At 41.3% G+C, this 16,736-nt stretch overlaps 3 protein-coding genes across 14 annotated transcripts in view; all 3 read left to right on the top strand.

Moving 5' to 3' along the window:
* Positions 1-3,666: 3,666 nt before the first annotated feature.
* LOC139379317 (Spi-C transcription factor (Spi-1/PU.1 related)) lies at positions 3,667-5,650 on the top strand. Of its 2 annotated transcripts, none has more exons than XM_071122120.1 (5): positions 3,667-3,708; positions 3,864-3,951; positions 4,148-4,251; positions 4,412-4,511; positions 4,726-5,650. In XM_071122120.1, exons 1-5 carry the CDS (start codon positions 3,706-3,708, stop codon positions 5,223-5,225), a joined length of 795 nt encoding a protein of 264 aa, XP_070978221.1. In that variant the 5' UTR covers positions 3,667-3,705; the 3' UTR covers positions 5,226-5,650. The 2 variants fall into 2 exon arrangements, with proteins under 2 accessions (XP_070978221.1, XP_070978222.1); XM_071122121.1 differs by having other exon boundaries at positions 3,676-3,708; positions 3,891-3,951.
* Positions 5,651-6,089: 439 nt separating this feature from the next.
* LOC139379603 (Spi-2 proto-oncogene) lies at positions 6,090-7,824 on the top strand. Its single transcript, XM_071122398.1, has 3 exons — positions 6,090-6,221; positions 6,525-6,618; positions 7,514-7,824. Exons 1-3 carry the CDS (start codon positions 6,090-6,092, stop codon positions 7,822-7,824), a joined length of 537 nt encoding a protein of 178 aa, XP_070978499.1.
* Positions 7,825-14,450: 6,626 nt separating this feature from the next.
* LOC139378561 (myosin-binding protein C, slow-type-like) overlaps positions 14,451-16,736 on the top strand; it is a 37,859-nt gene continuing 35,573 nt past the window's right edge. For 7 of the 11 annotated variants that reach the window (XM_071120848.1, XM_071120847.1, XM_071120846.1 and 4 more), the window contains exon 1: positions 14,455-14,738. In XM_071120848.1, the coding sequence (XP_070976949.1) occupies positions 14,717-14,738 (22 nt within the window). In that variant the 5' untranslated portion in view covers positions 14,455-14,716. Of the gene's footprint in view, positions 14,739-16,736 lie in introns of all 11 variants that reach the window. The other 4 variants (XM_071120838.1, XM_071120837.1, XM_071120839.1 and 1 more) reach the window with 3 other exon arrangements.

The raw sequence follows: 16,736 nt of genomic DNA, 5'->3' as shown, positions 1-16,736 counted from the left end.
ACTGTTAACATTGACTGTCTCAAATTAACATGTATTCATACTCCGTTAATAGGAACCAGTGGCATCTACAATTACTTTGATATAGTGAGAAAAAAATACATTCTTAAAGAACAACAATTAAACAAAATAACAAAAACAAAAGAAACTCAACATGCAACATCCACATCCACAACTCAGACCATAACATGATCTCACTGATATAGTTTTACAATGCTGTGGCCTCACAAACTTTATTCCACTGATCTAATCTGTGTCAGTGCCTTTGGTACTTCTTGATTTTCATTGAGTGGCAGTAAATAAAGAAGTTGAATCGGTGTCGACCGTGTTGCGGTTACACTGCCCTTCCCTCATTGGTGTTGATATAAACAGACCTTTTCAATAGAGCCTGCAGAGAAGGGGAAGAAAAATGCTTCTTTGTTTGAAGAGATAAAGCAGCCCGCACGGCTGCTTTATGGGTAAATGTAAACACCTTGGCACAGACACGCACTCATACACACCCACGCATGCACAGACCGCTCTCAGGTAAATATGTCAACCTACCCATCCAGGCAAGATATCCGCTGTATTCACACTCAGCGAACCTGAAAGGGGAACTTCAGGAGTCAGTCCGTTGATATTTAAAACGTGTCGGCAGCTTCTAATAAATGAACTTCTCAAAAATCCCTTGTTTATTTGGAGAGGGAGGAGTTGGGATTTGCAGACAAGACAAATACATATACTTGAACTATGAATCATTAACGATAGCTTTTATGACTCAGGTCAAAAATCTGACCCATAATGCATAGGTCAGTTCCAGTTAAGCAACACATATCTATTTACTAAAATTTGTGATATCTGTACAACATATGGTTGCAACAGTGACTAGACGGTGTGGCTCACATTGATTTACTGAAATATTTAATAATTACGTTAATCATCTCAAAAAGGTAAAATTTATGTAATCGACTCACAGCAAGTTATAGTTACGGTACTTGTGTATTGTATTTTTTTCATCATCACCTAGTTTGTTTAATGCTTTGAAGTATCGAGTGTGAAAATGAAATCAACAAATGCTGTTAAAAATATAGAAACTGCGATGTGTACATTAGCAATCCCTAGTGGTTCAGAAGGTGCAATCAAGTTACACAAGGTTTTTTTAACAGGTGCAGATGATTCCATCATTAGAATTAGGGAAGTATGGTTTTTAATCATCTACTTTTCAGTCTCCTGCTGAAATCAACACTCACCATGCACACCTTATTGTGTTTGTCTTAGGCATACAGTAATATCCATTACAAGTCAGGATAAATCAGCAACATTCTATCAATTCTAAAACCAACAGATTGCTAATCTACTGAAATACAGATCAACTATTTACCAGACATGATGCAACACTTTTCACTATGTTCACTACTTCACTACACCATCTCCACTGTGTCCATAATAACTAGAAAGGAAAACTAATAGGGTTTTTATCACTTGATGTCAACGACTGCAGTTTGGTTACAGATACAGTGCCTATAGAAAATCTACACCCCCTTGGATTTTCTTCATATTTTAATATATTACAAAGTGGGACAAAAATGTATTTAATTGTACTTTTTTTGTCAACGATCTACACAACACAACACAAAAAAAAAGGTGAATGAAAAATGAAAACACTAATATAGCTTGATTAGATAAGTATTCACCCCCCTGAGTCAATACATGACACACCTCTGGCAGCGATTACATAAGAGCTTTGCACATCTGGATTGTGCAATATTCACCTATTATTCTTTTCACAATTCTTCAAGCTCTGTCAAGGTATTGGGGATCATGGCTAGACAGCAATTTTAAAGTCTTGCCATAGGTTTTCAAGCAGATTTAAGTCAAAACATTCACTGTCTTCTTGGTAAGCAACTTCAGTGTAGATTTGACTTTGTGTTGTTGGTTATTGTCCATCTGAAAGGTGAATTCCTCTCCCAGTGTCTGGTGGAAAGCAGATGAAGCAGGTTTTCCTCTAGGATTTTGCCTGTGCTTAGCTCCATCCAGTTTATTTTCATCCTGAAAAACATCCCAGTTTTTGCTGATGTCAAGCATACCCATACCATGATGCAGACACCACCATGCTTGAAAATAAGGAGGCAGTTACTCAGTGATGTGTTGTGTTGGATTTCCACCAAACATAAGGCTTTGCATTTAGGCCAAAGGTGTATTTTTTTTACTTTAGTGAATACAGGATATCCTGCATATTCTGTATATTTTTATTCTTCTTTTCACTCTGCTGTTTAGGTAATTATTCTAGAGTCACTACAATGTTTGTAAGGGTTGCGGAACTGGTGCCAGTGAAGTCAGACGCAGGAGAGCAGAAATAGGTAATAGCCGGAGCAGTTTAATTTCAAAAACCAACGCCAATAAAAAAATAACCTACATGGGTACAAAACCCGACGCGCACCAGTAACATAGTGCACAGGCACTTACAAACAAACAATTCCACACAAGGACATGGGGGGAACAGAGGGTTAAATATACAACACTTAATGAGGAAAATGGAAACCAGGTGTGTAGGAAAACAAGACAAAACAAATGGAAAATGAAAAGTGGATCGACGATGGCTAGAAGACCAGTGACGCTGACCGCCGAACACCGCCCGAACAAGGAGAGGAAACGACTTCAGTGGAAGTCGTGACAATGTTGTTCATCCTGTTTTCTCCCATCACAGCCGTTGAACTCTGTAGCTGTTTTAAAAATCATCAATGGCCTCGTGGTGACATCCCTAAGCAGTTTCCTTCCTGTCCTGCAGCTCAGTTCAGAAGGACGACTGCATTTTTGATGTGTATGGGTGATTTAATACATCATCCACAACATAATTATTAACTTGACCATGCTTAAAGATATATTCAATGTTTGATTTGTTATTGTTACCCAAAAATCAACCACTATTATTTCCCATAGAGTGAGCCCATGTAACTTATTATGTGATTTGTTAAGCCAAATTTGACATCTGAATTAATTTAGGCTTGCCTAAACAAAGGAGATGAAAACTTACGTAACGACTATATTTTAGTTATTACATTTTTATTAATTTGTAAAAATGTGTAGAATTTTCTTTTCACTTTGACATTATGGAGTATTTTGCCTAGATCAATGACAAAAAAATTACAAATACATCTATTTCAACCCCACTTTGTAACGCATCAAAGGGGGTGTAGATATTCTATAGGCTCTGTAAGTGTTAGCCACGTCAGACAATACACTTAAAACCCTGTAAAACAATATAATGGAAATTATATAGACATATCCCTCAGCAGTTCAAGGGTCTCAGATTTCAATTTACAGTAAAGTCTATATTTACTGAAGAGCATTTATGGTAAGATAATATGCATGTTTATAAATATCTACCCAAAAATGCTAATTAGAATGCTATTGAAGGACATTCCTGGATAAATGAAGTCATAAGAGAGGTTATTATTATTCATGTGATCTGATCTAGTAACAGTGTGAAAGAGTGATTGTGGGAAGTGTATCTGATCTGCTCTTCCAAAAAGAGAAGTATTGCCAACCACGAATTGACATTGACACATTTAAATCAACCAATCTCTTTTCTGACACTTCGTTTTAGCCGAAAGGTGAATATTGGGGGCTTACACCACTATATATACACCTGCACAAGTACATCCATCTCACACAGACAGTGGTCAGACACTGCTTGCCTTGTCTGAAGTTTACACTCAAATATACAAAATGGTGAGTCATGACAGATTGAAGATCAATTTAGTTTTTATTTTAAATACATTCCATGTTGTTTTAGAATAAGGCATTTATTCCTATTCATTTTGTAGCTTAACTTTTCTCCTAATTACGACATTGTAGTTGATTGCACGTAATTGATGTTTTCCTAGATCTCCCTGGATAATGACATCAACCAGCACTTCCAGGATGCAATTGATGTGATTCAACGGCACTCTGACGATCCGTATTGTGATACAGGTAAACTTACACTTCAACACTCATGCCAGAAAACCAGATTTAAATCTGAAAGCTAACAATCATTATTGTACAGACATTATTGTTTATACTTTCTTTGTATTGAGCATGCCTGAAAAATGATTCAATACATTTTAGTCTCATTGGTTCTGGCAGTGAAGACTGTATTGAATGACTATATTTTTCTCCCACTACTTAGAGTATAAGTACTTTGAGCCTCCAACGCGATCGAGCATAATGTGCTGCTACCCCATCACCCACCCTTCTGATGTGCCAGGTCCATATGACTGGAATGAGCAGACGGTGAGCGTACAGAACAAGTGGTTGTATTTTACCAGTATAGTACTATTGACTGACTTCTCCAAGTTTGCACAACTGTGATGTAAGGTTACAGTACATGTATGTGTCATGTCTCATGTGGATGTGACTGACCTGACCAGTTTTTCTCTCCTCGTCCTGCCAGTCATGGCCTCATGTTGTTCCTTACGACTCACTGGGTCCATCTGTAACTGTGGAGTACCCCCAGTTCTACTCCATCGCACCGCCACCGAGGAACGGCAAAGGTGAGCAGTGTTTGGCCACCAGTGATGAGTGATGACAATGTCTGTAAGAGATGTGAGAGAGTACAACTACACACGCTAGAATTGAACATGTTTCTAATACTTTAGTATTCTATTGCTTCAGATTTTTGATTGCCAAGTATCAAATTGACATCATTACAACTGAAATCTCTGCCTGTTTATGATTTTATTATAGTCAACCTTTTAATCTCATCAGGTCGCAAGAAGCTGCGTCTTTATGAGTACCTGCATGAGGCTCTGGGCGATCCCAACATGGCTGACTCCATCCAGTGGACGGACCGTGGCAGCAGCACCTTCCACTTCATCTCCAAGAACAAAGAGAAGTTGGCCGAGTGCTGGGGCAAGCGCAAGGGCAACCGCAAGACCATGACCTATCAGAAGATGGCACGGGCGCTGCGCAACTACAGCCGAACGGGCGAAATCGTAAAGGTGCGCCGCAAACTCACCTACCAGTTCAACCCGTCGATCATCCAGAGGCTTGGGGGCATCAGTCACGTCATTCCCCCTGCCGGGCACCCCGAGGCTGGCCACCCTGGGCGGGAGGTGCTCCTCCACCAGCAGCATGCCCCAGCTGAACAGGCTTACTATGGCTCTGCTGCTGCACCTGACTGGCACAGCTGGTATGAACATTACTCCCTCCAGGGAGACTGTGATCTTGCCACAAGCTTCACTTCATCCACAGTCACCAAGTTATGAACTCAGGTAATGTCACTGTGGAAAATAACAGAGGTTAAAAGCTGCTTTAGCTAGCTGTCAATTCATACTGTTACTCCTGCATTCTTCTGCGGGGGCCTACAACTGGGCCTTGTTATGCAGCCATTGTGTTATGGGGGTCAGGAAACGTAACAGTCATGGTAAAGAAAATTAAAAAATGTTTACTCTCGGTTAGTCAGCACCTTTTGCCATTTAAAAAAAATGTAATGACCATTGATCAGGTATTGTGGATCATTGAATATGTAAATAATGAAAATATTTTCACTTTTTTTTTTACCTATGAGAACTGTGAACCAGTTATAAGCCTTTGGTGTGGGTACTGTACATGTAAAGGGAAAGAATTACAAGGTTTGTTTCAAATACGAACATGTATTACTGCATGTCATTTTGTAAATAATGAATTGAAATCCTTTGTATCTCACACACATTGATGTATTTTAATAAATCACTTTTGTATAATTTGTATTTGTACTGTGTATACGGTTTTATTTTAGGCAATTAATTATTCAACACTGCATCAACACTGACTTCAATACTGATTTCAACACTGACTTCATAACCGTGCCATTCTTGCTTACCTAACAATGGTGAAAATGTCATGAGTTCCAACAAGTGTCCCATCCTTGTTGTGTCCGAGGAAAAAAAGAGGGGAAAAAAAAGAGAAAACCATGAACTTTGTTGAATGAGCCAAATATGTCTGCTTGTGCAACGGCAATAACAACACTGTCTACCCCTCACTCACAATTCCCCATCAATCCACACTCTGTAAGACATGAACACAAGGTGTATCGCTATCCCAAAAGGCAAACCATTGTGATAAGTGCTGTTTTCCTGTCAAGAGAGCCCATGGCTGCTCTTATCTTGCCCAGCGGTGAGGATGTGGTCTGTCCTGGGAGACAGTGCTTCTCTGGTGGTGGGCTTTGTGGGGTGGTGGTCATTGTTCCTGTGGTGAAAGTTTATTACGGTAGCCTAGTTGTGGTGAGTAGTGCAGGCCAGGCGATAAGCAAGGCAGCCCCAACTGGCTGTCATGTTGCGGAGGCATAATAAAAGCCTGGGTGTCACACAGTTCCTTCATGCATTTCATCTAACACACAACTCTGTGAAAAACCTGGGATCAGGACCTGTGACTGCAGCAATCTACGAGCATCCGACAACGATGGTAAATATGAGACCGTTATAAGCTTAAGGATAACTGCACAGTGATGTATATTGACGTCACACTTTCAAACTGAACTGTATGTGTGAGTCTGCTGTACAATTTGAATCGGTTATCTTTGTCAGAATTCTTTCGAAGATAACCAGACAGATCTGGAGGTGATTTTGGACTTTCTGGAGGAACACTACAGACAGGGCACTGGAGATGGCGGAGAAAAAGGTTGTTCTCTATTAGCGTTATGAATCACACAAATAAATTGATTATTGTATATTTTTAATGCCACCTCTTTTTCCACACTATTGCAGTGGGAGGTGTCTGTGCTTTGCCTACACCAGTGACAATGGAAGGAAACTATGGTGAAACTTGTTGTGATCACTGGTGCCATGAGGAAGAGGTATGCATTCAATTATATATATATATTTATTTTTTATTTTTTTATTTGACCTTTATTTAACTATGCAAGTCAGTTACTGACAAATTATTACTTTCAATGACGGCCTAGGTACAGTGGGTTAACTGCCTTGTTCAGGGGCAAAATGACAGATATAAGCCTCCCCATGATGCTTAGGTCAGCATGTCATAGACAGCACTTTGATCTTTGAAAGATACACAGTATAGGGCTATAGTTTATTGGGTGATGTTCTGCTTGTCTCAGTCATACAACTCAGTTGGTTAAAAAAAAAAATATGTTTTTCAGGCTATGCAATCACACGGTGGCTACACAACAACACTACTGGACCAAAACACCACTACGTCTGAGAAAGGGACAGACCACACTTTGCCACATACTATGCCAGCAAGACCAGCACCCACACACCACATTGGACCTGGTGAAAGAGGCAAGTTCCCTTTTTGTGGTTAGTAGATACTGCCACTGGAACTCATTCTGCCCTGAGGGACCAATGCCTAAAGAGACCTGCCTTTAACTGTAAAAGACAATGGTCCCATACTCCGCTTATCTCTCTCTGTATGTTTTACATACATATCAAATGAGCTAAATGTTTACAACTTTAAAACTGAACACCATCACAGCTGGTCATCTCACAAAGGGATTTTTATCATCAATTATGACGGGATATTGTTAACCGCTCCATCATTGTTACTGTGGTTACAGGTAGAAAGGTGCGTCTGTTTCACTTCTTGTTTGAGATGCTGGAGAACCTTGGCATGGCCCACTGCGTTTCCTGGGTGCCAGCGGCAGCAGACGGAGTGTTCCGCTTCTCTTCCCGGAACAAGGAACAGGTAGCAGCACTCTGGGGGCAGAGAAAAGGCAACAGGAGGCCCATGACCTACCAGAAGATGTCCAGGGCGCTGAGGAACTACGCCCGGTCTGGAGAGATCTTCAAGGTGAAGATGAAACTGACCTATCAGTTCAGCAGAGCGACCTTGAGTGCCTTGAGGAAGTGTCATCAGGGAAAACTGTAAAGGACACATTTTCACATGAAAAACTGTAATCTATTGTAAATATCAATCATCAATTCGATCATCATCAAATCAATCATCAATAATTTGAAGACTGACTTGATTTAGTCTGTAGATTTTTATCAGTAGCTAGGCCTGCAGTGTGATATTTTACACAGACAGAGGTATATGACTGGCATGTTGTGTAGGCTTCTGCTATAGGATACTAAACTGACTGTACAAAACATTAAGGACACCTGCTCTATCCATGACAGGCTGACCAGTTGAATCCAGGTGAAAGCTATGATCCCTTATTGGTGTCACTTGTTAAATCCACTTCAATCAGTGTAGATGAAGGGGAGGAGACAGTTTAAAGAATACTTTTTACGTGGATTTAACAGGTTACACCAATAAGGGATCATAGCTTTCACCTGGATTCAACTGGTCAGTCTGTCATAGATAGAGCAGGTGTCCTTAATGTTTTGTAAATTCAGTGTAGTATCCTATAGCAAAAGCCTACACTACATGCCAGTCATATACAGTTGAAGTCGGAAGTTTACATACACCTTAGCCAAATACATTTAAACTAAGTTTTTCACAATTCCCAACATTCAATCCTAGTAAAAATTCCCTGTCTTAGGTCAGATAGGATCACCACTTTATTTTAAGAATGTGAAATGTCAGAATAATAGTAGAGAGAATGATTTATTTCAGCTTTTATTTCTTTCATCACATTCACAGTGGGTCAGAAGTTTACATCCACTCAATTAGTATTTGGTAGCATTGCCTTTAAATTGTTTAACTTGGGTCAAATGTTTTGGGTAGCCTTCCACAAGCTTCCCACAATAAATTTTGTGAATTTTGGCCCATTCCTCCTGACAGATCTGGTGTAACTGACTAAGGTTTGTAGGCCTCCTTGCTAGCACACGCTTTTTCAGTTCTGCCCACAGATTTTCTATAGGATTGAAGTCAGGGCTTTGTAATGGCCACTCCAATACCTTGACTTTGTTGTCCTTTAGCCATTTTGCTACAATTTTGGAAGTATGCTTGGGGTCAATGTCCATTTGGAAGACCCATTTCCAACCAAGCTTTAACATCCTGACTGATGTTGCTTCAATATACCCACATAATTGTCCTCCCTCATGATGCCATGTATTTTGTGAAGTGCACCAGTCCCTCCTGCAGCAAAGCACCCCCACAACATGATGCTGCCACCCCCGTGCTTCATGTTTGGGATGGTGTTCTTCGGCTTGCAAGCTTTCCCTTTTTCCTCCAAACATAACGATGGTCATTATGGCCAAACAGTTATATTTTTGTTTCATCAGACTAGAGGACATTTCTCCAAAAAGTACGATCTTTGTCCCCATGAGCAGTTGCAAACCGTAGTCTGGCTTTTTTATGGTGGTTTTGGAGTAGTGGCTTCTTCCTTGCTGAGAGGCCTTTCAGGTTATGTTGATATAGGACTCGTTTTACTGTGGATACACATACTTTTGTACCTGTTTCCTCCAGCATCTTCACAAGGTCCTTTGCTGTTGTTTTGGGATTGATTTGCACTTTTCGTACACCAAAGTACGTTCATCTCTAGGAGACAGAACGCGTCTCCTTCCTGAGCGGTATGACGGCTGCGTGGTCCCATGGTGTTTATACTTGCGTACTATTGTTTGTACAGATGACCGTGGTACGTTCAGGCGTTTGGAAATTGCTCCCAAGGATGAACAAGACTTGTGGAGGTCTACAATTTTTTTTCTGAGTTCTTGGCTGATTTCTTTTGATTTTCCCATGATGTCAAGCAAAGAGGCACTGATATTGAAGGTAGGCCTTGAAATGCATCCACAGGTACACCTCCAATTGACTCAAATAGTGTCCAATAGTCTATCAGAAGCTTATAAAGCCATGACTTAATTTTCTGGAATTTTCAAAGCTGTTTAAAGGCACAGTCAACTTAGTGTATGTAATCTTCTGACACACTGGAATTGTGATACAGTAAATTATAAGTGAAATAATCTGTCTGTAAACAATTGTTGGAAAAAGTACTTGTGTCATGCACAAAGTAGATTTCCTAACCGACTTGCCAAAACTATAGTTTGTTAACAAGAAATTTGTGGAGAGGTTGAAAAACTAGTTTTAATGACTCCAACCTAAGTGTATGTAAACTTCCGACTGTACCTGTAAAATCTCAAACAGCAGGCATAGGTACTGTTAAAAATCTATAGCCTAAATCAATTATTTTTTTATATACTCAGTGTACATTTGGGCAATATTGTCAGAGGGGGTGTAGTATATGGCTAATATACCATGGCTATGGGCTGTTCTTAGGCAAGACGCAACCCTGGATACAGCCCTTAGCCGTGGTATATTGGCTATATAACACAAATCCCCCGAGGTGCCTTATTGCTATTATAAACTGGTTACCAATGTAATTAGAAGAGTAAAAATAAATATTTTGTCATACCCTTGGTATAAGGCTTGTTGTTATAAAGTGGGGAGTTCGAGCCCTGAATGCTGACTGGCTGGAAGGCTTGGTATTTCAGACCATATACCATGGGTATGACAAAACATTTATTTTTAATGCTCCAATTACGTTGGTAGCCAGTTTATAATAGCAATAAGGCACCTCAGGGGTTTGTGATATATGGCCAATATACCATGGCTAAGGGCAGTGTCCTAGCACTCCACCTTGCGTCGCCTAAGAACAGCCCTTAGCTGTGGTTTATTGGCCATATAGAGTACCACACCCCCCCAGGCATTATTGCATAAATATACCACGGCTTTGAGCCAATCAGCATTAAGGGCTCGGACCACCCCAGTTTATAATATATATTTTATAATATTTATGTTTCATAATGTTTACTTGTGTTTTTTTCTTGTTAAATGTTAATCAAGTCTAATAAAAATAATGAAAAATAATGTAATTGTAACAAATACCCAGATCACGTGACCATGTCGGGGGACTAGTCTGGTATTGATGCATTTTCAATTAATGTAATTAATTACATAATCCATTCAGTTTTTCAACTAAATGTAATTATGTCTCGACATTTGCATGATGGGAACTAAATACACCGCAGGAAAAATCCGAGGCCGCTGTGGAGCGCGTGCATAATTATTCATTTTACCTGTCCAGCTGTTGACACCACTGAGGTGTCATACGAACGGTTGACACGATCGAGAGATGCCATGTTTCCACCTTATAAACACCATGTAAACGTTTATTTGAAAAAGTATGTAGGCCTATTTCTTATACATAAAAACCAGTTGAGACAACGCTGCAGAGTGCCTAGGTGAGTTCGGGCTACTGCATTTTCTTTCATAGGCCAATATTTTGTTCAAGGAAATGTTCCGTTTTAGTTGTTTGTGAAGAGTCAGTGTATTCATTCCGCCAGTAGCAAAACGAAACGAGTTTCTATTGGACACATTCAGGTATGTCCCTCCCGGTTTCGTTCCGTTTGCTTCGGTTTAAGAAACGTTTTGAAAGAGAATCAGCGGAATGAATATGCCCCTACAGGAAGCGTATAAAGTTATCGAGCCAACTGACTGAATACAAATATTTAGGTTGGCTGTTAGCCGAATTGCTACAGATGTGTTCTATTAGGCCTACAACGGTTGGCTGTTCCTAGGTGTCATTTTACTATACTACCTATACAATAGCCATAAACAGTGCCAAATGCTGTTGGTTCGAGGGGCCCATATTGCAGGAAAATATTTCAAGGCTATACATAAATATTAGGATATCATTTAGGCAGTATACCTATTATGTTACTACAGTAGGCATAGTAAAGCTTTTTTTTTTTTGTCATTCAAGCTCTATATTTTTTGGCACATGAACTGGAGAGCTGGAGGGTTCTGGAAATTTTCGTCAACCAGTCCAGAGAGGTTCATATGCTCTCAGGAATGCCTCTTGGGCCCAGTTTTCCCAAAGTTATCCATCTGTATTTCGCCTATCGGCTAGGATTAAATGCATAAAAATAGAATGAATGAATCATTGACTTGAATGGGGACCCCTGTTCTTTTCATTCAATTTCTTTGCATTTAATCCTATCCGATAGCCAAAATCCGGAGAGATAACCTTTAAAAAATTGGACCCTGAAGTCAGAGAGACATTTGATCAGAGCATGGAGAGTTCCATCACCATAAGGAGGTAGGAGTGAGTCTATTTACAGTCTACTTTCCATGCTACCCTCAACGTTTAAAATGGGCCATTCTCCTATGGGAACAGAATTATGCAGTAATGAGCGTCACTGTAATAGCAGTCTCTTGGCTGAGTGTGATACTTTGCCTGGTCTGTGTGATCTCTCCTTTTGTGTGAGGTTAACAATTTCATGTAATCATTGACTAGAGTATGTCTACATACTGCATGTGTACATGCCAGGAAACATGTCATGTGTATGTGTTGGTGTTAGTTTCATCATGTGTTTAATGGGTAGAAAGGTAAGAGCTGTTATGTTCTTGTGTGACCAGCAGGGGTCAGTGTAGCTCCTCGGAGGGGCACTGTTTCCCCCTGGTTGTCCCTATCAGCTCTCAAGGGTGACCTCATGGTTAAATCTCCCCTGGGATGCCAACTCCTGCCCAGACCAGGCAATTCCAAATGGTTTTGTGTTCTCTTTGTAGCAGACCCACATGATACTGCCCTAAGCCTTGCATTTACAACTGGAGCCCACTCTGAGTTATAAATGGGGTACAGAGCATGTGTGTGTCTGTTACCAAGAAAGGCCACATACTTCAAAACTATCTGTGAAGGCAGTCACCTAACACTAGGCCTAAGTAAGGACATGTTTTTTTCTTCATGAAATCTGTCTGGTGTGAATCATTAAAGTCTTCCACGTCATTAGGAGACAATGTGCATAGTAGGTGTGCAGTATCATATGTAGAGATTCAACAAATTAGTTGCAGGGTTTCTTTATGAAGGGTTTTACTATCCCATTTCAATAGGATAGCCTGAAAGGCTGCAGACAGAGATGTTGTTTCAGATACAGTAAACAGTCTTCTGTGGTCTTTTGTGTTCAATGGACAGGGGCAGCACTGCGCTGATATTGGCCACATCTGGGTATGTTGTTGATACAGTGAATGATAGCACAAGATGCAGTGGAACAGTTTTCAGGAACAACTGAAGTGTTGGGGAAATGGGATCCTGGTGTTGAGTGGTTATGTTATGTTAAGTCTCAGCAGGAGCCTGGGACTGCTCACAATAAGAAGCCCTCATTGTGTTTTATAAAAGCACCAAGATGACCTCTCCTTTTAAGTCCCAACAGCTTTAAGCCTTGTTGGCCGAATCGTCACAGCCTCACTAGAGACCACTGCCTGATTTATCACTCACCCGACGTGCTAAAAGGTTAATTAGCCTCCTAGCAACCGCACCAATCTCAAAATTCTCTATCAAACCCCCTTTCCATGTCGGATATGTCAAATGTCAAGGTTCATGACAGCTTTCTAAGTATAGGCCATATAACCACCGCCAGGGCAGCTCTCCAGTATTTATTGGCCCCGCAGGCAGGCCTACTTACTTGGACAGCATCCCTCGAGGATTACACAGATCTCTGACACTTGGCATAACGTCTATATAAGCTAGTCTTCTCAATCTTTTTATGTGCAGCGAACCCACAAAGTCACTCAAATAGCTCTTGGTATAGGCCTAACGAATGTGACTGAATCATCAGGAACTATCAGATTAATCTCACACCCGAAATGTCTCATTGGCTTTTATTCCCTATTTACCACTCTTCATAACTGACCAGTCTCCTCCCTCATTGCCTTATTTTGGGTTGCAAAATTCCTGGAACGTTCAATCAATTCCCAGTTTTTCCAGAAATCCTGGTTTGAGGGTTCCAAATGTCCTGCTTATTACCGCCTGACTCTGGGAATCCTCCAACCGGGATTCCGGGAAAAACAGGGAATTTATTGAGAGTTCCAGAAATTTTGCAACCCTACGATGTTTTGCCCCACCCACACAATGTCCATCTCATTCAGGGTTGATAGCCTGGGCAATGGTGGCATCCAGTTCACAGAACACTAAATAAATCCACAAAGTGTTGTACTCCCAAAGTGCTGTTTATTTTGATACTGTATAGGCAATGGATGGTCCAAGAGCCTCTGTCTGCCTTCTATATATTACAATAATGAATTAAGCCACAGTTGAAATGTTCTGTACCAATTCTGTTTTTTGAACGTGCATACATGTATTACTCCTAAAAGTGTATCTATTTCACAAACAGTGTGTTATCTGTTCTGGTTTTGATATGGTATTTTAGAGTTCTAGGATAGTAGCGTATGTACCCGTATCAGACCTGTACAGAAAGACATTTGATGTCACACAGCCCTGAGGGGCCAGTGTGAAATTCAAAGTAAACTGGCGGCTGGCCAGTTATGTGCGTCATAGTGCTAACCTCAGCATCCTTTCATCTGACAACCTTCAGGAAGTCATCAGAAACCAATAATTTGGATCCACCACTGTTTGGACGAGGAATCAGAGCCTTTAGAATAAGAACCACACCTCTGCCAGAGTCTCCCCACCCAGCACCACACCGAATCCCTGGGAGAGCAGCCTATAGAGCTGGCATAGAGGCCAGTGAGGACAGTGATGCTAGGGGCAGGATGGAGCTGTACTGTCAGCTAGAGAGAGGAGGGGACTGCTGCCATGCTATATAAAGACATGAAGCCCATCTCCTAGATGTCACAGTGCCGCCTCTCCCCCATTGAGATTCCCATACTGTCCCACACTGTGCCCTCCTCATCTCTTCCAATCACTCTGGTCTGTGGGTCCCAGAGAATTTCCCTGGTGGTTGCCCATCTTTATCTCTCACCCTCTGGACTGAGGGCTCCCACGCTCCACCTGGCCTCCCATACAATCACGCTGATCTGAAGGCACCTACCGGCCTGCAGCTTTTCATTCGTTGACGCTTTTCTTGGGACCCGGCTCAAGATGCCAGAGCCCACAAAAAAAGGTAGGAGCGCCCCTGTTCTCCTCACTGAGTGTACAGAAAGGGTTTCAGCAAACTACTGTACAACCTTTCCTGAAGCAAGGCTTTGTTAGAATTTCAGACTGCATCTAGGATCCTGCTTGTTTAATGTATGAACAACAGCTGATAATGCATATGTTATTTTACTTTCATGTTGTAATAATTCGTTGATTTTCTCTACTGGCATATAATATGAGGAAAAGTTCCATTAACCCGTAATTCCTTTTTCTTGTTGTGTAAATATTAGGCTAACGGCCAACCAAAATATGATTATTTTGGTGTTTTTTTTGTTCGTTTGTTGGCATTGAGTAGTCATTTAGCATTAGACAAAATAAGTTCTCTAAACTATACTTTGAGAGTTCCCAGGAATTTGCTCACGGTAATTGAGAAAGTGACTTTGGTGACACCAGTATTGTATTTCTGCTTGGATGTTTCTACCTCATCTGTGGAGATGGAGATTCAGGAGGTTTATAAAAAAAACTGTTGTTGTTGCTGCTGTTAGCATGATGGACAGTGGTCTCATGGTGATTAGGAGCCCCCTGGAGGGAGACGTGATGAGCACTGGTGGAGGAATGTTAATGATCCCTGGTGCTTTGCTGAGCTGGACACCAGCGAAGAAGACCCCTGAAGGGTGATGCAATCTGGATGGACTCTTGGGATCGTGTTGGAATGAAGATGCCTTCCGGGTGATGGATACATTCTGTCCTCGGTCTTGCTGATGACTGATGAATCGATGGCAGGGTGGATGACATGTTATTGTGCAGCAGAAGCCAAACAAGATTCCTCAAACCCATCCCCCATATTCAACTCCATATTACTCTCCCTCCTCCTTTCTATGGCAGAGCCCTCAATAGCATATCACTGCTAGTCTGCATAGACTTAATCACTCTGTGTCTGTCTTGTTTGTAATTCCGCTATTCTAGTACTTCCTCCCTCTCCATTAGTTCAGGTCTTTGGGGACTTTGCTCAATAGTAAGACATTCCCATGTACAGGAACAGAACAGTATATTCATCAATAGAACACCACCACAACGGAGTGAATAACAAGTTTTCTTCTAAACCGTTCATCTTCTGGTGGACCGTAGCTTTATCTGCAGCAGTACTCGCACATCAGGAATGGCACACACTCTCTTCTCTCCACACATACATCCAGACCACTCTGCCGGTGTATTCTCTCCCCTGCAGGACCATGGAGCTTATAGGCTAGAGTGGGAGGGCTTTGCAAGATTGCTTTCATGGGAATGATTCAATAAATATGTTGGCAATACATTTTGGGACTAGACCAGGTATGCAGCAACCGGTCCAATCCACCTTTTGTCATCTTTAAAAAGTCAGCTGTGAGCACAAAAACACTTTACTGGCCTCATTCGGGTTTCAGTACCAGTTTGTTTGCCTGTGTTGCTTTGATAGGGCTCTTAATAAATGTCAACATCTCAATGTAGTGTAGGAGAGGCTGGGTGAGCTAGAAGTGTAACATCTACAACGTCGCTTTGGGGTGAGGCACCATGACACTGTTGGACAGCTTAGCTTCCTCTTGTACACATAACACACAGCACTACAATAAAGTGGGTTTTATTAGTACAGGAGAGATGGCTCCAGAAAGTTCATCCAGCATAATAAACATTCATCATCCCGTTGGAGACAAACACACAGGGAAAGGGGAGGCAGTTGCATGCCAGTCCACACACAACCGCCTCCCATAAATTGCTGCTCTGTTGCAGAAGACTAGATAAATGACTGTGAAAAAAAGTATTGTTGTTATAAATGACTCTGAACAGCTGAAGAGGAGGAGGCTGCTGGATGTGGTGTGGGTTTAGACTGCAGACCCAAGTCTTTAAAAAGCAGGATGAGAGATGACAGACTGACTGGCTGGCTGGCTGGCTGAGTGGCCCTTGGAGCTCTTGGGACCTGGATTCCTTGGTCCCTGAAATAGTTCATAATGAGCAGACTTTTAATCCTCTCTCGGTCGCTGTTTCTCGCTCT

This window comes from Oncorhynchus clarkii, chromosome 21, assembly GCF_045791955.1.
Source record: "Oncorhynchus clarkii lewisi isolate Uvic-CL-2024 chromosome 21, UVic_Ocla_1.0, whole genome shotgun sequence".
Classification (NCBI taxonomy): Eukaryota; Metazoa; Chordata; class Actinopteri; order Salmoniformes; family Salmonidae; genus Oncorhynchus; species Oncorhynchus clarkii.
This window is presented reverse-complemented; position numbering and strand designations above follow the sequence as displayed.